The 20,922-nt window shown below is 48.2% G+C and overlaps 1 protein-coding gene across 2 annotated transcripts in view; it reads left to right on the top strand.

The window, feature by feature from the left end:
- The window catches only part of SRC (SRC proto-oncogene, non-receptor tyrosine kinase), a 57,790-nt gene that overhangs the window by 16,992 nt on the left and 19,876 nt on the right, over nucleotides 1-20,922 (top strand). Inside the window, exons 2-4 of one of the 2 annotated variants that reach the window (XM_082645824.1) lie at nucleotides 4,739-4,806; nucleotides 18,368-18,535; nucleotides 19,773-20,041. In XM_082645824.1, coding sequence (XP_082501950.1) covers nucleotides 19,777-20,041 — 265 coding nt within the window. In that variant the 5' untranslated portion in view covers nucleotides 4,739-4,806; nucleotides 18,368-18,535; nucleotides 19,773-19,776. Of the gene's footprint in view, nucleotides 1-4,738; nucleotides 4,807-18,367; nucleotides 18,536-19,769; nucleotides 20,042-20,922 lie in introns of both variants that reach the window. The other variant, XM_082645823.1, reaches the window with a different exon arrangement.

Genomic DNA, 20,922 nt, shown 5'->3' with positions numbered 1-20,922 from the left:
AGACTCCCCTCCCCGCTTGGCCTTGATCCCATGAACAGCCCGTAGGAGCATTAAGGGTTTCGGCTCTCTTGCTGACCACTGTTCCCAACCTCAGGCTCGGATGCCTTCTCCCTCAGAGACCTGCCAGAGCCCCCATTTCATGGATGAATAAAGGAAGGCCTGGACCCTCCTGAGGTCACACGTCCAGGGTGGCACCTGTGAGCTTTGAGTGTGGGGGGTTGAGCACAGGGCCGGCAGTGTGGAGGGGCCTGGCCACCAGGTGCTTCTGCCCACCCGTGTCCCTGGACGGAGCTCCTGCGTGGGTGTGGGTGGGGGCGGGGACGAGGGGGCACTGTGTGTTCCCAGAGCAGGGAAGCAGCCAGAGCTGCTGGCAGGAATAGTGGGCACCGTGGGCAGGGGCCGGCTGGCATCTGTCCCCACAAGGCCTGTCAGCCATCAGCCAGCGGGGGTGGAACCACAGGGGTGGGGCCTGGGAAACATGACCTTGGAGAGGCTGGGAGAGAGCAAAACGTGTCACCTCAATGTTCCCTGTGGTCACCACTGATGCTGGGGGTCTGTTAAGGAATCCTTGGCATGCCAGGGCCTTTGTCCAGGTGCAGATGCTGAGGCCCAAGATGGGGCGTGACTTGCCGAGGTCACATGGAGATTCTGATGGAGGCCTTCCACTTAGCCACATGGTGGCCAGCCCTCATCTGGCCGGGCCAGGTGGTACCTGGCTGGGTCCCTGGGACTTGCCTGGTCTGTGGTCCTTTGGGGCCAGCATCTCCTCTTCTAGCTCCTCCTCAGCCCAGCGCTCCTGGGCCTGGTGCCCCAAGAATCTTATCTTCAGTCTGGGTCCCAGTCCCACACCCTCATTCAAGAGCTGGCCTCCATCTTGCTGTGTGACCTAAGGCTTAGTGCTCCCCTCCTGGCCTGTGAGCTGCCCTCCCCATCCACCTGCCAGTCTGCCTGGCCTGGATTCTGGGATAGAGGGTGTCGGAGGGGGGCGGTCAGTGAAACCTCCCAACCCTGCCAACCTCACCAGCCCCAAAGATGCTCCATGGCAGGAGGACCCAGCAGCCAACTTCTCAGTGCCCTTCCTCTTGGGTGGGGGCCTTGGAGAAGGGAGATAGTGGGTGTGGGGGAGATGGAGGCACCCACTGTGTGCCTGTCTTTCCCCCCATTTTGCTGCTGGAGAAACTGAGGCTACATGACTTAAACTGACCTGGCTCTTTGCCTTTCTCTAAATGGTCCCACCTCTGGGCCTTTGGCCAAGTAATCCCTTCTGCCTGGATCATGCTTCCCCTTCCTCTTTTCACAAACTGCTCAGCCTTTGGACCTCAGCTGAGATGTCCTCTCCTCTGGGAAGTCCACCATGGTTTAGGTGTCTCCTCTGAAGCTGATCACTGTGCTCTGATAGGATCACTGTGGGATGAAGCCTCAGTAACCTCCCCACCCCGTCCCTCCCAGCACACTCAGGGGCCTGAGAAAATCTTCATGGGCTTCTCTCTCAAATTTTCAGGTCTTTCTGACCTAAATTGCTGGACGGGTCCCTCTCGGGGCCTCCCTCCGACCTCCTTGTGCCTGGGCCAAGAGCCTGCAGCGACCCAGTTAAGCTGGAACCCACTCAGTCCAGACCTGCATATCTGACCTTCCTGCCTCAGGGCCTTTGCACTCCACTTCCTGGCTGGGGCAGCTTCCTGGAGCCCTGTGTGCTCATGTGTAAAATGACTGTGGCCATAGCTTGTTCCAGGGCTGTTGGGAACATGGAAGGGGTAGTGTGAACCCCAGGTGGGAGGGCATGAGGGGGAAAGGTGTGGTCTCCACACCGCCATCAGCACGCCCCATTCCACCCCACCAGCCTGCACTGGAGCAGCCGATGGTGTTGAGTTCTGGGGAGGAGCCTGAGCTGGCCGTGGCCCTGGCTTCTTCCTTGGGTACTTCCCAGTGGCCCAAGGGGTGGCAGCCCCCCTTCAGGGAGAAGCTCAGAGAGGGAGGAACTTGTCACTTAGCTGCTAAGAGGCGGGATTTTAATCACATCATTTAACCTGTCTGTGTTTCCGTTTGCTCTTGGCTGTAAAATGGGGTGATAAGAATGGCACATAGGGACTTCCCTGGCAGTCCAGTGGTTAAGACTCTGCGCTTCCCTTGCAGGGGGTGCGGGTTTGATCCTTGGTCGGGGAACTAAGATCCTGCATGCCACACGGTGCGGCCAAAAAAAAAAAAAAAAAGCGCTAAATGAATATTAGCTGTTGCTACTGCTGTTAATCTTACGACTGTCATTATTCACACTCCCGTGCTCTGAAGCAGGACTCTCTTCTATATTCCGAAACCACTTGTAGAAAAACGCCTCAGGTGAGCACGTCATTCTTTTGAAAGTCTGAAGGAAGAAAGGGAATCAGAAGATTCCTGCCTACGTGTGGGAGGCTCCAGGGGAGGCAGGAAAGGGTCACAGCCCCCACTTTTGGGATGGACGTGATGGGCCGGCACCCTCTCCCCCGCTCTTCCAGCCTCAGCTTCCTCCCCTGTGGACACGGGCCAGTGCTGGTGGTACCTACCCCCTAGGGCTGTTGCGAGGAGGGCGGGGCATCAGCTGGGGACCCAGCCTTGGAGGTTCACAGGGTGACAGGTTCATTCCGTAAGTGGTCCTTCTTGGGCTGTGTGGCCTTGGGCCAGCCACTCCCCCTATCTTGGCCTCCATTACCCTAGTAGAAAATGGACTGGCTGAGGGCCCTGCTTAGTCCCTGGTGTAATAACTCCCTGCGAGAGCCCAGCTGGGACTGGTGCCCTTGGGGAGAGGGGCCAAAGTGGCCTGGGGCCAGGAGAGCCAGGATCCCCAGCTGGTCCTCTGCTGTCTTGGATGGTGGCCTGGGCACCTGACTTGGCTTTTCTGAGCCTCTCTCTGTTGCCTTCTCTGGGAGATGGGGGCTGATCGTCCCTGTGAAGCAGGGTCCTGGTGGGAACTGGAGAGCTGAACAATAACCATGGAAATAATAAGGTAGCAGTGGTGGTCGCGCCTCCCTTTATCCAGCATGGCCTGCATGCCCAGGGCACACGTGGTTAGCTCATTTGCTCTTGCAACTGTCTGGGGTGATTATGGGTGTCTCCATGGTACTGAAGGAGGCTTTGGTTGACTTGCCCAGAGTTCTCCCAGGGCCACAGCAGGAGCCCCCTTAACCAGGATGCTGCAACCCGCCTGACTCTGATGGGTGCCTGATGGGGCCTTTTTGCTTCCTCCTCTCCAGAGGCAGGACAGATGGACTCAAATGGGCTGTGTTCCTCCTGCCGCCCACCCCCATTCCCCACACAACCACCACCACCCACTCCTCCCACCCCCGGTTGGGCCACTGTTATCAGGAGACATTCCTGGACTGGCTGAGAACAGTTTCCACCTTGGGTGCTTTTTTTTTTTTTTTGCGGTACGCGGGTCTCTCACTGCTGTGGCCTCTCCCGTTGCGGAGCACAGGCTCCGGACGCGCAGGCTCAGCGGCCATGGCTCTCGGGCCCAGCCGCTCCGCGGCACGTGGTATCTTCCCGGACCGGGGCACGAACCCACGTCCCCTGCATCGGCAGGCGGACTCTCAACCACTGCGCCACCAGGGAAGCCCCACCTTGGGTGCTTTTGAGAAGGGATGTGACTGCTGATACAGGCCCTGGCAGTGGCTCCCTCGGGGGATGGGCCGTGGGAGGCTACGGAGCCCAGACAATCCGAGTCTGCCTGCCGCTGCTGTCTCTTATGAGCCGTGTGACCTTAGGCAAGTAACTTGACCTCTCTGGACCTCAGTTCCCTCATCTGCAAACTGGGGCTGACCACATAGCATTGCAGAGGGTTCACCTGGGCTCGTAGGTGTAGTGCCCTTCTCAGCTGGTGCCTGGCACACAGGAGCCTCTCTACCCATCAAACAGGTGCTGTTATCCTCTGAGAACCAGTTGTCCCTCCTCTTTGTTGGGGCCCCCAGTTTAGACGGCATCTTTATGCACCTTCTGATGAGTGCACATTGGGATGGCCCTTGTGGGCTTTCTCTTCTCCAGGCTCGTGGGACACGGGAAGGGTGGAGCTGGGAGAGGACCTTTCCAGAAGTTGAGAAGGTGCTGTGTGACCTTAGGCAGCCTCTCTCCCTCTCTGAGCCTCCTTTTCCTGGTCTGCTCTATGAACACTTGGACCTGGGTGAGGCTCTGCCCCAGCCCCTTGTTGTCTTCACACTCTCTGTAATTCCTCCCTTCGATGGTCCAGCTACTTGGCTTTGTCTGTCTTTCCTATGAGAGTGTCTGGCGCATAGTCGGTGCTCAGCGGAGCTTTGTTGAAGGAGCCAGTGAATGAACGACTGAGCGAATACCCAGGGCTTTCCTACCTCCAGGCCTTTGCCTGCACAGCTCCCTCTGCCAGAGGCACAGCCCACCAGTTATCTCTATTTGTGGACCTCCTTCTCGACCTTGAAGCCCTTCTCAAATGCTGCCTCCCCCAGGAATCCTTTCCCAGTTCCTCCCAGTTGGAGGGGATTGCTGATGCTCTGAACACTTGGTCCAAGCCTCTCTGGTGGCACTTGTTAACAATCCACCTTGGTGTACGTAGTAACATATTAATAACCAGCATGAACCATGCACCTACCACATGGAGTAGGACCATGCACCTACCGCTAGGAGCCAGACACAGACACGGTGGGGAGCCCTGTGCGTATGTGCGTGCGGGGCCTTGTCTTATTTAATCCTTCACAACAACTTTGCAAGGCAGATACTATTATTATCCCTCTCTTTGCAGAGCACAGAGGCTCAGAGAAGTGAAGTGACTTCCCAGCTATGAGAGAGAGCGCCAGGATCTGATACCAGGTAAACCTGTCTTTTTTCTTTCTTTCTTTTTTTTAAATTAGTTTTTATTGGAGTATAGTTGATTTACAATGTTGTTTTAGTTTCTGCTGTACAGCAAAGTGAATCAGTTATACATATATATATATATATATATATATATATATATATATATATATATATATACGCACTCTTTTTTAGATTCTTTTCCCATACAGATCATTACAGAGTATTGAGTAGAGTTCCCTGTGCTATACAGTAGATTCTTATTAGTTATCTATTTTATATATAGTAGTGTGTATATGTCAACTTTTTTCTTAAAAAGGAAAGAAAAAGCATTAACACACATAGTAAAAAAGACTTCAAACAGTACAAAAGAAGGCAGGGAAAAGTAAACCTCTCTGGCACCCAGGTCTCCTTGCTAGAGGCAGCCACGGGAGGAGTTTCTGGTGTGTTCTTCCAGGGAGTCCAGGCATATGTAAGCATGGATATTAGAAAAAATAATTTAAAAACCTCAAGTGATCATGCATGGTATACTCAGCTCTACATGTGACTGTTTGCTCTTGACAGTGTGCCTTGGAGATCATTTTGTGCTGCTTCTTTCCTTTTCCTGATTGCGTAGTATTCATTGTGTGGATGGAGACCATGCTTTATTTAATTAGAGGAGACTACTTTTGGTTGTTTCCAGCCTTTTGCTTATTGCAGACCATTCTGCAATGCATATCTTCCATCGTGTGCTTAGTGTTCATGTGTGAGGAGACCTCTAGGATTAATCCCAAATTTCAGTGTCCGAGAACTTGTGCAGTTGTAATTTTGTTAGATATGGCCAGATGGTCCTTCACGGAGGTGGCACTGATGTACCTTCACACCACATCCTCTTCTTCCCCTTGCTCTCACCAGCACAGGTTGATCTAGAATTTGGGGATCTGCCAATCTAATAGATGAACAGTGGCCTCTGGTGTAGTGTTTTTTTTTTTTTTAAACACAGCTTTATTGAGATAGAATTCACATACCAGACAATTCACCCATTTAAAGTGTACAATTTATTTATTATGTATGTATCTATGTATGTATGTATTTATTTATTTGATTTTTTATTGGAGTACAGTTGATTAACAATGTTGTGTTAGTTTCTGCTGTACAGCAAAATGAATCAGTTATACATATATAAACTTTTTTTTTAGCTTCTTTTCCCATATAGGTCATTAGAGTATTGAATAGAGTTCCCTGTGCTATACAGTAGGTCCTTATTAGTTATCTATTTTATATATAGTAGTGTGTATATGTCAATCCCAGCCTCCCAATTTATCCCTCCCCCAAAGGGTACAATTTAATGGTTTTCAGTGTAGTCACAGAGTTGTACAACCATCACCAGAATCAATTTTAGAACAATTTCATCACCCCCAAAAAGAAACTGTGTAACCCATTTAGTCAGTCTCCACTGCCCCTCAAACCTTCCTCCCCCAGCCCCAGGTGACAACTAGTTTACTTTATGTTTCTATAGATTTACTTATTCTGGAACTTTCATGTAAATAGAATCATACAATACCTAGTCTTTTGTGTCTGGCTTCTTTCACTTAGCATGTTTTCGAGGTTCACTCATGTTGTAGCATGTATCAGTACTCCATTCCTTTTTCTTGCCAAATAATATTCTGTTATATGGATATACCACATTTATTTACCCATTCATCAATTGATGGACATATGGTTGTTTCCACTTTTTGGCTATTATGAATAATGCTTCTATGAACACTCATGTTCAAATTTTTATGTGGATATGTTTTCTCTTCTCTTGGGTCTATATCTAGGAGTGGGACTTCTGGGTCATATGGTAACTCTATATTTAACCTTTTGAGGGACTGCCAGACTGTTTTTTCAAAACAGCTATACCATTTCACATTCCCACCAGTAATGTATGAAGTTTCCAATTTCTCTACATCCTTGCCAACAACTTGTTGTTTTCTATCTTTTTAATTACAGCCATCCTAGTGGGTGTGAAGTGGTATCACATTGTGGTTTTGATTTGCATTTTCCTGATGACTATTAATGTTGAACATCTTTTCATGCAGTTACTAGCCATATATTTTCTTTGGAGAAATGTCTATTCAGATCTTTTGCCCATTTTTAAGTTGGGTCATTTCTCTTTTTGTCTGTTGAGTTGTAAAAGATCTTTATATATTCTAGATACAAGTCCCTTATCAGATATATGGTTTGCAAATATTTTCTCCCATTTGGTGGATTCTTTTTACCTTCTTGATGGTGTCCTTTGACACACAAACGTTTTTAATTTTTTTTTTGTAAATTTATTTATTTTATTTATTTATTTTTGGCTGCGTTGAGTTTTCGTTGCTGTGCACGGGCTTTCTCTAGTTGTGGCAAGCGGGGGCTACTCTTTGTTGCAGTGTGTGGGTTTCTCATTGCAGTGGCTTCTCTTGTTGCAGAGCACGGGCTCTAGGCATGTGGGATTCAGTAGTTGTGGCACACGGGCTCAGTAGTTGTGGTGCACGGGCTTAGTTGCTCCGCGGCATGTGGGATCTCCCCAGACCAGGGCTCAAACTCGTGTCCTCTGCATTGGCAGGTGGATTCTTAACCACTGCGCCACCAGGCAATTCCAAACGGTTTTTAATTTTGATGAAGTTCAGTTTATCTATTTTTTCTTTTGTTGCTTGTGTCATGACTAAGAAACTATTGTGATCCAAAGTGGGGAAATTTGTGCCTGTATTTTCTTATAAGATTTTTAAAGTTTTACCTTGTACATTTAGATTTGTGATCCACTGTGAGTTAATTTTTGTGTAGGGTTTGAGGAAGGTGTCCAGCTTCCTTCTTTTGCCTGAGCGTATCCAGTTATTCCTTCAGCATTCATTGAAAAGATTCTTCTTTCTCCATTTAATTATATTGGCACCCTTGTCAAAATCAGTTGACCATAAATGTGAGTGTTTATTGCTGGACTCTCAATTCTCTCCCATTGATTTATAAGTCTATCCTCATACCAGTACCACACTGTCTTGATTTCCAGAGCTTTGCAGCAAGTTTTGATATTGAGAAGTGTGAAACCTCAGGCTTTCTTTCTGTTTTTCAAGATTGTTTTTTCTATTCTGGGTCCCTTGACTGTCCATATGAATTTTAGGGTCAGTTTGTCAATTTTTTTTTTTTTTGCGGTATGCGGGCCTCTCACTGTTGTGGCCTCTCCCGTTGCGGAGCACAGGCTCCGGACACGCAGGCTCAGCGTCCATGGCTCACGGGCCCAGCTGCACCACGGCATGTGGGATCTTCCCGGACCGGGGCACGAACCCGTGTCCCCTGCATCGGCAGGCGGACTCTCAACCACTGCGCCACCAGGGAAGCCCAGTTTGTCAATTTTTGCAAAGAAGCTAGCTGGGATTTTGTTTGGGATTGTGTTGACTCTCTAGATTCGTTTGGGGACTATTGCCATCTTAATAATGCATAGTCTTCTAATCCATGAACATGGGATGTCTTTCCATTTATTTAGTTCTTTAATTTCTTTCAACAATTTTTGTTGTTTTCAGAGTATATGTTTTGCACTTCTTTTGTTAATCTTATTCCTAGGTCTTCTTTTGATATTGTAATTTATTTTCTTAATTTTATTTTTGGATTGTTTATTGCTAGTGTATAGAAATACAATTTATTTTTATATACTAATCTTGTACCTTGCAAGTTGCTGAACTTGTTTATTCTCATAATTTTTTTAGTGGAATCCTTAGGAATTTTTATATAAAAGGTTATGTCCTCTACAAATAAAGAAAATTTTACTTCTTTCTTTCCAATCTGAATGTCTTTTATTTCATTCTTCCTTTATTGCCCTGGTAGGAACCTCCAGTACAATGTTGAATAGAACTGGTGAGAGCAGACATCCTTGTCTTGTTTCTGAGGGGGAAAGCATTCAGTCTTTCCCCATTAAGTATGTTGTTAGATATGGCTTTTTCATAGATGTCCTTTGTCAGGTTGAAGAAATTCCCTTCTATTCCTAGTTTGGTGGGTGTTTTTTATAATGAAAGGGTGTTGGATTTTGCCAAATACTTTTTCTGTATCTACTGAGATTATTGTATAGTTTTTGTCCTTTACTTTATTTGGTGTATTACATTGACTGATTTTCAGAAGTTAAAACAACCTTGTATGCTTGGGGTAAATCTCACTTGGTCATGATGTATAATTCTTTTTATATGTTGCTGGATCCAGTTTGCTAGTATTTGGTTGAAGATTTTTACATCTTATATTCATAAGAGATAATGGTCTGTAGTTTTCTTTTCTTATGATGTCTTTGTTTGGCTTTGGTGTTAGGGTAATACTGGCTTCATAGAATGAGTTGGGAAGTGTTCCCAAGTGAAGAATTTGTATTAATTCTTATTTATATGTTTGGTAGAATTCACCAGTGAAGCCACCTGGGCCTGAGTTTTTCTTTGTGACATGTTTTAAAATTACGAATTCAATCTCTTTACTTATTTTAGCTTTATTTAAATTTCCTATTTCTTCTTAGTTTCAGTAGTTCGTGTTTTCTTAGGTATTTGTCCATTTTATCCAAGATATCTAATTTGTTGGCATGGCATGGCATTGTTCATAGCATTTCCTTAAAATCTTCTTTATTTCTGTAAGATTTGTAGTTGTCCTCTCTTTCATTCCTGGTCTTAGTAATTTGAGTCTTCTCCCTTTTTTTCTTGTTCAGAACAATTTTCTTGTTTGTCAATTTTGTTAATCTTTTCAAAGAACAAACTTTTGGTTTTGTTGATTTTTCTCTATTGTTTTTTATTTTCTATTTCATTAATTTCTGCTGTAATCTTTATTTCCTTCCTTTCACTTGCTTTAGGATTAGTTTGCTCTTCTTCTTCTTCTTCTTTTTTTGCTAGTGTCTTAAGGTTTAAGTTTAGGTTACTGATTCAAGATCTTTCTTCTTTTTTAATATAGGCATTTACAGCTATACATTTCCCTTTAAGTTCTACTTTACTGCATCCCATACATTTTGATAAGTTGTGTCTTCATTTTCATTCATCTCAAAGTATTTTCTACTTTTTTGGGTGGTTTCTTCTTTGACTCATTGGTTATTAGGTGTATTAATTTTCACATATTTGTAATTTCCCAAATTTATTTCTGTTACTGATTTCTTAATTCATTTCATTGTGATCAGAAACATACTTTGTATGATTTCACTCCTTTTAAATTTATTGAGGCTTGTTTTATGGCTTAGCATATGGTCTATCCTGGAGAATATTCCATGTGCACTTGAGAAGAATGTGTATTCTGCTGTTGCTGGGTAGCTTGTGTACTTTTTTTTTTTTTTTTTTTTTTTTTTTTTTTTTTTTGCGGTATGCGGGCCTCTCACTGTTGTGGCCTCCCCCGTTGCGGAGCACAGGCTCCGGATGCGCAGGCCCAGCGGCCATGGCTCACGGGCCCAGCCGCTCCGCGGCATATGGGATCCTCCCAGACCGGGGCACGAACCCGTATCCCCTGCATCGGCAGGCGGACTCTCAACCACTGCGCCACCAGGGAGGCCCAGCTTGTGTACTTTTAATGTGATTTATCTTCTAAGTGAGATTGAGCATCTTCTCATATGTTTAAGTACCATTTCATTTGCTGTAAACTATCTGTGGTTATTTTTCTTATTTTATGGGAGCTCATTATATATTAAGGGAAAAAAAACTTTGTCTATCTATGAGTTACAAATGTTTTCCTAGTTTTTGGTTTGTCTTGTGAACTTATGATGTTTATCAAGCCATGCAGACATTTTAGATTTTTATGTAGACTGATTTATTATTTTAAAAATGATTTTTAGGTTTCTTTGTCATGTTTAGAAATGCTTTTCCCATTCTGAGATTAGAAAACTTATTCTCCCACCTTATTTTAGAGCTTTATGTTTTTATTTTTGTGTGGTTTAAATATGATTGATCTGGAATTTATAGGCATGTCGAGTGAGATCGAGATACAGCTTTGTTTCCTGGTGGCAGATCATTGGTCCCAACTCTGTCTTAAAAATAGTCTACCTTGGGCCTCCCTGGTGGCGCAGTGGTTGAGAGTCCGCCTGCCGATGCAGGGGATACGGGTTCGTGCCCCGGTCTGGGAGGATCCCATATGCCGCGGAGCGGCTGGGCCCGTGAGCCATGGCCGCTGGGCCTGCGCATCCGGAGCCTGTGCTCCGCAACGGGAGAGGCCACAACAGTGAGAGGCCCGCATACCGCAAAAAAAAAAAAATAGTCTACCTTTTTCTCACTGTTATGAAATGCTACTTTCATAATATATTAAATTTCCATATGTTTGGGGACAATTTTTGGACCTTCTTTTCTGCTCCATTAATTTATATATTTTTGTAGTGATATCACGTAGTTTTAATTATTGTGACTTTATAGTAAGTTTTACTACCTGATTGGACTATTTTCTCTTCATTACTCTTCTTTTTAAGGTTTTCTTGGCTATTCTTTCTTTTTAAAAATTTTTTTTAATTAATGATTTTTTTGCTGTGTTGGGTCTTCATTGCTGTGCGTGGGCTTTCTCTAGTTGTGGTGAGTGGGGGCTACTCTTTGTTGCGGTTCACCAGCTTCTCATCGTGGAGGCTTCTCTTGTTGCGGAAGCATAGGCTCTAGGCATGTGGGCTTCAGTAGTTGTGACACATGGGCTCAGTAGTTGTGGCTCGTGGGGTCTAGAGTGCAGGCTCAGTAGTTGTGGAGTGTGGGCTTAGTTGCTCTGCGGCATGTGGGATCTTCCCAAACCAGGACTTGAACCCGTGTCCCCTGCATTGGCAGGTGGATTCAACCACTGTGCCACCAGGGGAGTCCCATTCCTGGCTATTCTTATACATTTACTCATAAACTTGAAAATTGACCTGCTTAGTTAGAAAAAAAATCCTGTTGGGGTTTTATGGGGATCACATTCAATTTGTAGATTTACTTAGGAAGAATCGATATTTTTGCAATGCTTAGCTTTCTTTTTTTTTTTTTTTTTCTTTCCGGCCATGCCACACAGCTTGCAGGACCCCAGTTCCCCGACCAGGGATCAAACCCGGGCCCTTGGCAGTGAGAGCTCAGAGTCCCAACCACTAGAATGCCAGGGAATTCCCATGCTAAGCTTTCTTTCATTTTATTTCCTGATTGCTGTTGGTATATAGCTACATTATTGATTTTTGGATATTATATTTAATTTCCTTCTGCTTTACTTAATTCACTTTTTTTTTTTGCGGTATGCGGGCCTCTCACTGTTGTGGCCTCCCCCGTTGCGGAGCACAGGCTCCGGATGCGCAGGCCCAGCAGCCATGGCTCACGGGCCCAGCCGCTCCGCGGCATATGGGATCCTCCCAGACCGGGGCACGAACCCGTATCCCCTGCATCGGCAGGCGGACTCTCAACCACTGCGCCACCAGGGAGGCCCTTAATTCACTTTTTGTTCAATAGTTTTATAGAAGATTCTCTTGGATTTCTCAGACTTATATTGATAACAGCTGCAAGTGATGATACTCATCTTCTGTTTTCCAATTCCATCCATTTCTTTTTCTTAGCTCATTGCACTGGCAAGCATCTTAGAGCAAGGTTAACTAGTGGACATGCTTGTCTTTTCTGGACTCTTTCCCTGTGAAGTGGCTTTTGTAGGGCTTGGTTCCAATCAACTCTACCAGACAGTCTCTCCAGGGCCATGCACAGGATTTTACACACAGTTGGAATTTTGGAAGTCTTTGCCTAATTGTAAGAGTGGTTAGAAAAGAGAGCAAGGATCTGAAGAGAGGTCTTCCACAGTGATGATAATAATAGCTAGTATTTATTGAGCACTTCCTATGTTCCAGGCACTTTATCAGTATTACCTCATGTTTTCCCCTCAAGCCCAATCATATAGGAGCAATTACACAGATTCCCATTTTTGATAAGGGGTAAACTGAGGCCCCCTGGAGGCTGCATGACCAGGAAATGGCAAGTTGGCATCTGAACCTGGCATTCTGGCTCCAGGCTTTCCATGATGCTTCTTTTTCCTTGGAGGGTCCAGAGATATGGATGGTGATGTTGGAGGTTGACCTCTGACCTGTGTTGCCTCTGTGTTAGGGAGGTGGAGATGGTGGAATGGTGGGGGTGCCTGGGGCAGGGAGGGTATCAGCACAGTGGGCGGGGCACCAGAGGTGCCTTCTGACTGTACTTTCCTGATCCTCAAGCATCCCAACTCTGCTACACTCGCTTGCTGTATGGCCTTAGGCAAGGTTTTGGCTTCTCTGAACTTTGGTCCCATCTGTAAAGTGGATGTAGTTATAGTCCCTACTTCACTGTGCTGTGGGGACAATTGAGTATCAACTGCATGCAACATGCTCAGTTCTGTGCTTGGCATTCAAGGCCCTGCCACTAACTCTTGCTTCCTCTTACATTGCTCCTCTTGTCACCTGTAACAGTAATAACAGCAAACAACAGTGAGCGCTGTTTATCAAGCACTTATTCTCTGCCTGGCACATGGACTCTCATTTAATTCTCAGATGTTAAGTTTATTATTACCCCCATTTTATTTTTTATCTGTTTATTATTTGTCATTTTTTTAATACATCTTTATTGGAGTATAATTGCTTTACAATGTTGTGTTAGTTTCTGCTGTATAACAAAGTGAATCAGCTATACATATACATATATCCCCATATCCCCTCCCTCTTGAGCCTCTCTCCCACCCTTCCTATCCCACCCCTCTAGGTGGACACAAAGCACTGAGCTGATCTCCCTGTGCTATGCAGCTGCTTCCCACTAGCTATCTCTTTTTTTTTTTTTTTCGGTACGCGGGCCACTCACTGTTGTGGCCTCTCCCGTTGCGGAGCACAGGCTCCGGACGCGCAGGCTCAGTGGCCATGGCTCACGGGCCCAGCTGCTCCGCAGCATGTGGGATCTTCCCGGACCGGGGCACGAACCCACGTCCCCTGCATCGGCAGGCGGACTCTCAACCACTGCGCCACCAGGGAAGCCCCCTAGCTATCTCTTTTACATTCAGTAGTGTATATATGTCAATGCTTCTCTCTCGCTACGTCCCAGCCTCCCCTTCCCCCACTGTGTCCTCAAGTCCATTCTCTACATCTGTGTCTTTATTCCTGTCCTGCCCCTAGGTTCATCAGAACCTTTTTTTTTTTTTTTAGATTCCATATATATGTGTTAGCATACGATATTTGTTTTTCTCTTTCTGACTTACTTCACTCTGTATGACAGACTCTAGCTCCATCCACCTCACTACAAATAACTCAATTTCATTCCTTTTTATTACGCCCATTTTAAAGATAAGGAAACTGAGAGGTGAAGTGACTTGCCCAAGAAGATTTAGGTAGTAAGTAGTGGAGCCAGGATTTGAACCCAGGTCTGACTGGAGTCTTCACTCCAAACTCCTAAGCTCCTGGCCTCCCCTCCACTCTTAGAAGAGGTGGAAGTGACCTTCTTCAGAGTCAGGAAGGAAGGAGCGGGTATGACCTGACCGAACTACAGTTTTTTCTGGACTCTTCTGGATGTTGTTAGTATCTGTGCCTAGGGGCACAGCCTAGGCAAAGGCCAGGAGGTGAGAGAGTGTGGTGCCCTCCTGTATGGGGCCCACGGGAGGAGGCCACAGCCCCAGTTCCACAGGGCCGCGTGGACCCAGCTGAAGGGTTTAGGCCTCATCCAGAGGGGGATGATGGGAAGCTCTTGAATGTTTTTTTAAGTCTCATTGAAAAAAAAATCATGACAAAGTAATTTCTTTTCTTTTCTTTTTTTTTTTTAAGAAGGTGTTGGGGGTAGGAGTTTATTAATTAATTAATTAATTCTTTTGCTGTGTTGGGTCTTCGTTTCTGTGCGAGGGCTTTCTCTCGTTGTGGCAAGCGGGGGCCACTCTTCATTGCGGTGCGCGGGCCTTTCACCGTCGCATCCTCTCTTGTTGCGGAGCACAGGCTCCAGACGCGCAGGCTCAGTACTTGTGGCTTACGGGCCTAGCCGCTCCACGGCACGTGGGATCCTCCCAGACCAGGGCTCGAACCCGTGTCCCCTGCATTAGCAGGCAGATTCTCAACCACTGCGCCACCAGGGAAGCCCAAAAGTAATTTCTAAATGTCAAGTGACACAACATGTAAAGTAAAGAAGGGATTTTCCTTTCCCTCTTTCACACCTTTTGGATTAAACATTGTGAAGAATTTGGACTCCTTCCAGAACTTTCTCTAAACCTTACGGCACATGTGTGTGCACGTCTGCACGTGCACACACATACACATTCACATGCTAATTTTATTTACAGAAATAATTGTAGTTCATGTGTACTACGTGCGAGGCACCCCACTAAGGCCTTGTCTGCATTCTCTTTAATCCTCCCGCCAACCCTTTGACATAGGTAGCACTATTGCCCCCATTTTCTAGCTGAGGAAACTGTGGCCCCGAGTGGCCCAGAGGACATTCTACACAGCCATCTTCCTCTTCACTTAATAGTGTGTCGTGAGCATCTTCCCAGGCCACACTGGGCTCTCATTCTGTTTGTTTATCTGCACAGCTATCCACTTGATGAACAGACCATCATTTATTTGTCCAGTCCCCCTCTGATAAACATTTAGGTCTTTTCCAGTTTTCCGTGGACAGTGTTGAGCAGGGGCCCTATTTGTTTGTGTGCGTTACAGAGATGCCTCTGGTTGCTGGACGAGGGCACCCTGGAGGGGCCCCCACTGCTGTCCCAGGTCAGGACGACAGGTACCTGGCCTGAGAGAGTGGAGATGGGGTGTGGGGAGGGATGCATTTGAGGAAGATTGGCGGGGAGGATAGGCAAACCAGCCCTGAGATGGAGACATGGGGTGAGGGGTAGTCGTAGAGGGAGATGCCAAGTTAGTTTGGGACCCGCTGAGCACGAAGCGCTGGGGGCACTGATGGGGAGGTGCTATAGGGCATCCCAGTACCTCTCACGGTAGCGATAGTGCAGGCCCTCTGTCCGGAGCCTGTGGTCAGCAGCAGCTCCCCAGAGGAAAGGGGCTACCTTCCTCTGGGAGCCTCAGACACCCCAAGGATGGAGCCCCCCACTTCCTCTTGGACCCCAAGGATCTATCTCTGCCTTGGAGTGAGCAAGTGGCGGAAAAGATGTGGGGAGTTGTCCCTTCTCAAATGGGCAGCTCATGGTGACTTGGCGTTTGGGCTCTGAGACAGGGTCCTGCCTCAAGAAAGGAGACCACGGTCCGGAAGGGCGGTCTCTCTCAAGGTCACACAGCACTGCGGCAGCCCTGCAGGGACTAGACCCCACCCTAAATGTGCTGTCCCTCCTCTAGCACACTCTGCTATGTCAAAGCTTGAAATCTTGGGCTTTCTCCAGGCATGAGGCTAGGCTGCCTTATCCACTCACACCCCATCTTGCTGTTCTTGTAAAAGAGAGGTCCGGAGGGCAGGAGGTGGACCCTGTGAGCAGCCCCTGATTCCTGCCGCCCAGTGTGGTTTCATGTCCCCACTTCTTTTCATTCTCACCCTCGCTGTGTTATCTCAGGCAGGTGCCTCAACCTTTCTGTGCTTCTGCTTCCTCATCAGTAAAATAGGGACACTATTAGTATCTACTTCCTAGATTATCATGGGGATTTGATGAGTCAATATTTGCAAAGTGCTTAGAGCAGGGCCCAGTACAAGGTCCAGGCTCTGGGAGTGTTTGATTATTGCAGAATGATACTTGGTCTCTACAACATGGCATTGCAGGAACAAAGCAGGATGCAAATCATGTCTGTGCTCATTTAGTCTTTTGTCTGTTCTGCAAATATTTCAGAGCACCTAGTAGGGAAATGGAGATGGGTCCGACCCGGTCCTTCCCGCAGGGAGCTTAGAGTCAAGGGCACTAGATGGATCCCAATATACAGTCCTATGTTCATATGATGCCGGAAGGAAATGCACCGCCATGCCCAGGGGCTTGTTCTCTGGAGGCAGGTTGCCAGCGTGCCACAGCATCCCAAGCATGTTCTGTGTACTTCCTCATGGATTCTCCCAGCAGCCCTATGACGTGGGTACTGTTGTTATCCTCAGTTGACAGAGAAGGAAACTGAGGCACAGGGTCCCACACTGGGCTTGTAGGGCTGGGATTCACACACAGGTAGTCTGCTCCGGTACTCTGGCCCTTAACCTCGACCCGCCCACCTCTCCACAAACAGGTGGTACTTGTATAATCAGAATCAACCACAGGGACAAAAAACACCCCAAAAACCCAAAACAAAAACCCAAACTCCACAAACCAACAAACATTGCAAGCAGAGGCCCTGGGCCACCTTAGTCTGTTCTTGAAGGACCTCTTATGTTTTTCTGAGTGTCTCAGTGGGGAGTGGTCTTCTGGGTTAGTGTAAGAGCTTAGGGGTCAAGAGCTTTTTTCTTTGCCCCCTCCCAAGTGGGCACATGCATCCTCTTGGTGCTGGAAGGGCCTTCAAGTTCCAGCCCTGGCTTTCCCTCCCCCTCCATGGCACATCAGCCAAGTATACTTTCTCTTGTCCTTGATCACCTCCAGTGACAGGGGGCTCACTCTTCATCATTTAGTTCATTCTAAAGAAAGTTTGGGCTCTTAGAAAGTTCTTCATTAAAATTTAAAAAATATTTTTAATGTGTTTTTATAACTTTTATATCCTCTCAAAGTCCCACAAACCAGTCCCCTGTTAGAGCACGCACCCTCTGAGGCAGGACCTGGCCAGTTCATCTCTGTGTCCCCCTGTGGTGACTGGCAGAGGGCTTGCTGTACAGTTGGTGCTGTGAATACTATACCAGGGAGCAGGTGGGTGGGGATGTGGTGGTTGGGGCTCAGCCTCCATCGAGCCTGGGGCTGTGGGTAACCGGGTTAGTAGATCCCACAGGACACCAACTGTATGAGCGCTGATGGGCATCGTGACCTCAACGGATTGGGTTGCCGTAGAAATTGGCCTTCCCAGGCCCGTTGGCATATCCCTTGAGCAGGTCTCCCCAGGGCCTCCCCAGCCCCACATTCTCTGAGCTGGATGGCCCCCCAGGGAGCATGCAGGCCACGCCCCCATTGTGCAGACGGGCAGCCTGAGGCCCAGAGGGTTACAGGGACTGGCTAAGGTTCACATAGGGAGGGGTGTCACAGAGCTGGCCTTGGCGCTCAGGGCAAACAGTCTTGCCTGAGGCCCCAGCCAGTCAAGGGGACTTTTGCCCATTCACGGGTTCCCAGAGGAAGTTCTGGACTGATTTCAGGGCCTACAGCATCCCCTGGAGAATAATCAGAGCTCATATCGCCAGTGTGTCCAGAATCACAGTATAGCTGATGTGGCAGGGTGACCTACTGTGTTCCCAGCACTCTGCCTTGCCTCCTTCAGTTGTCACAGTCATTTCCAGATGAAGAAGCGGGGCACAGAGAGAAGTTAAGTCACTTGCCTGAGGTCACACAGCCGATTAGGAGCAAAGCCAAGATCTGAGTCTGGGGAGTCTGGCTTCAGAGCCCACCTTTAACTGCCATGCCATACACGGCCTCACTCTCACTCTTACTTTTGGGGGAGTGAAGGATATTTCAGGTCTGGGAAGCTCTTAGTATCGGGCCTGCCAGAGTCAGAGCCTGATAAATCATGACCCAAGAGACAGAACCTTGATGATTTCTCTTTCTAGTCATATCCTCCCAACAGTTATGAGAAATCTGTTTTATCCCTACTTTGCAGATGAGGACGCTGAGGCCCAGAGAGGGGAAGTGACTTGCCTAGGGTCACACAGCGGGGAGAGGTAGAGCAGGGCCTCTAGTCCGAGACTGCCGACTCTACACCTGGTGTTCGTGCTGAGACCTCAGGCTGCTTCCCAGGTCCTCTGGGATAGCCCCTGCCTTGCACCAGGTGAGGTGATGACCCATCAGGGCTGCCAAGATGAGGGAGCTGGGAGGGGTGGCCATGGTGTTTGGGGAGACCCTGGCTAGGCTCCATGAGGACCTGCGGATGGCAACGTGGGGAGCAAAGGGGGGTGGCAGGGCTATGGGCATCACTGGGGAGTTTGCAACTTGGGTTTCTCTGTGTTTCCCGATCTCTAGCCCTCCCAGATTTCTGGCTCAGAACTCTCTTAACTATTGAATAGTCACACAGTCACACTCATTCATTCAGCTCTTTATTGAGCACCTACTGTGTGCCATACCCTGTGCTGGGTACTGGGAGCACAGCAGTGAACTAGACAGACAAAAGCCCATGACGATAATCATGTAATCACACACACACACACACACACACACACACACACACACACACAAAACTGGGCCACATGTTATCAAGGAGAGGCACAAAAGGCAAGGGGACTTAAACCAATGAAAGAAGTTGGGGAACACTTCCCAGGGAGGTGACTTTTTTTTTCCTTAAGAGCTTTATTGAGGTATAATTGACATACCATAAACTGCACATGTTTAAGGTGTGCAGTTGGATAAGTTTTGACACGTGGATGCACTCATGAAACCATCGGCACAGTCAAGATGATCCATCACACCTAAACATTTCCCTCCCACCCCCCACATGCTGCCAAGGAGGCAACATTTGGGCTGAGAACTGAAGGAGGCATGAGTTACTCTGCTCAAATGGTCAGGGAAAAGCATTCAGGCAGAGGGAACAGCATGTGCAAAGGCCCCGGGCCTGGAGTGAGCGCCCAACCATCTCTCCTTAGTTGCCCTAGTTGCAACTTTTAGCACCTTTCCCCCTGGTGTTAGACAATTTCAGTCAGTCATGTATTCACTCAGCAAACCCTCAGCCTTCTCCTATATGCCTGGGACATAGACATAACTCAAGATACTATCCCTACCCACGAGGGACAGAAACAGTGACTCAGAGGAAGGTGGGGAAGGTTAGAGCTTCTGATTATGAGATGTTTCTTCTGTGCTTAGCCCTGTACCCAGGAAGCCCTTTATGGTTGCCATCACTATTCCCATTTTACAGATGGAGAAACTGAGGTTCTGAAAGGTAACTTACCCAAAGAGGCCTCTTTGGGCCTCAGTTTCCCCATCTGTAGAATGGATGGGAGTGCAGGCTAAGGGGCCTAGGCAGCCCTGCCGGCTCCCAGAGCCCTTCACCCAGGGTCCTCTCTCGTCTCCAGCAGGACCATGGGCAGCAACAAGAGCAAGCCCAAGGATGCCAGCCAGCGGCGCCGCAGCCTGGAACCTGCTGATAACACCCATGGCGGCGGTGGCGGCGGCGGCGGCGGGGGTGCCTTCCCCACCTTACAGACCCCCAGCAAGCCGGCCTCCGCTGATGGCCACCGGGGCCCCAGCACGGCCTTCGCCCCTGCAGCCGCCGAGCCCAAGCTGTTCGGAGGTTTCAATTCCTCCGACACAGTCACCTCCCCGCAGAGGGCGGGGCCCCTGGCTGGTCAGTGCGCCTGGGAGTGTGGGAGCCGGGTGGCCCTGGCCCCTCCCCCAGGAGGGCTGTGTGCCCTGGGGGAGCGACGCCCCCTCTCTGGGCTGCTGTTTCTTCCGCTCAGTGACGGGGAGGAGTCTGGGGGTTACTTGGCTTTAGGGACCATTGGGAGTTTCCTGGAGGCTTTATAAACTGGAAAGTGTGGTGCACACTCCATTGCCTTTAGGGGTGAATCCGATGTAGCGTATAAAGGGCCCTAGAGATACAGGACTATAGGCGGAAACAGGCCCAGAGAGCCGGGGGGTTTCTCGGAAGCACGGGGACGGGTCTGAGGCATTGCTTTTTGCTCTGGTCAGCCCAGAGATGGATCAGGACAGGAGGCGGTGAGTGGCCAAGGGGGCGGGGCGGGTTAGAAGGGAGAAAGAGAACTGGGGTCTTCAGAGGCCCGGCCCAATGCCGAGATGCGCCCCTGCACCCTCTGCTGGCGCTTTGAGGGTATAGCAGCGCCAGGCAAAGGATGCTTAGAGATGCAGATGTGGTCCTGGAGACACACAGACATAAGACCCTCAAACAAACACGTGCATTCTTACCCGGACACCCTCACACAGAGCCCCCCCCCACATACACACACTCACATACAGTTAGCAACTCATTCAGAGACACCCATACAGGACATTTACACGTGCTGAGCTAGAGACACTTTCATAAACAGACACACCATGCACATAGAGACACACTCAGGGACACATGGATGTGCACCCTGCAGGCACAGACACACACCCAACGCAAATGTACACAAATACAAACACACATATGCAAAAAACCTTATACTCCCAGATGGAGACAGACACATGTGGTCAGAAGCCCTTCAAAAGCACACACATGCCCAGCTA

Source organism: Mesoplodon mirus, assembly GCF_964341445.2.
Source record: "Mesoplodon mirus genome assembly, chromosome: 15".
In the NCBI taxonomy this organism is placed as follows: domain Eukaryota; kingdom Metazoa; phylum Chordata; class Mammalia; order Artiodactyla; family Ziphiidae; genus Mesoplodon; species Mesoplodon mirus.
Note: the sequence above shows the minus strand (reverse complement) of the source record. Positions and strands in the feature narration are given on the sequence as shown.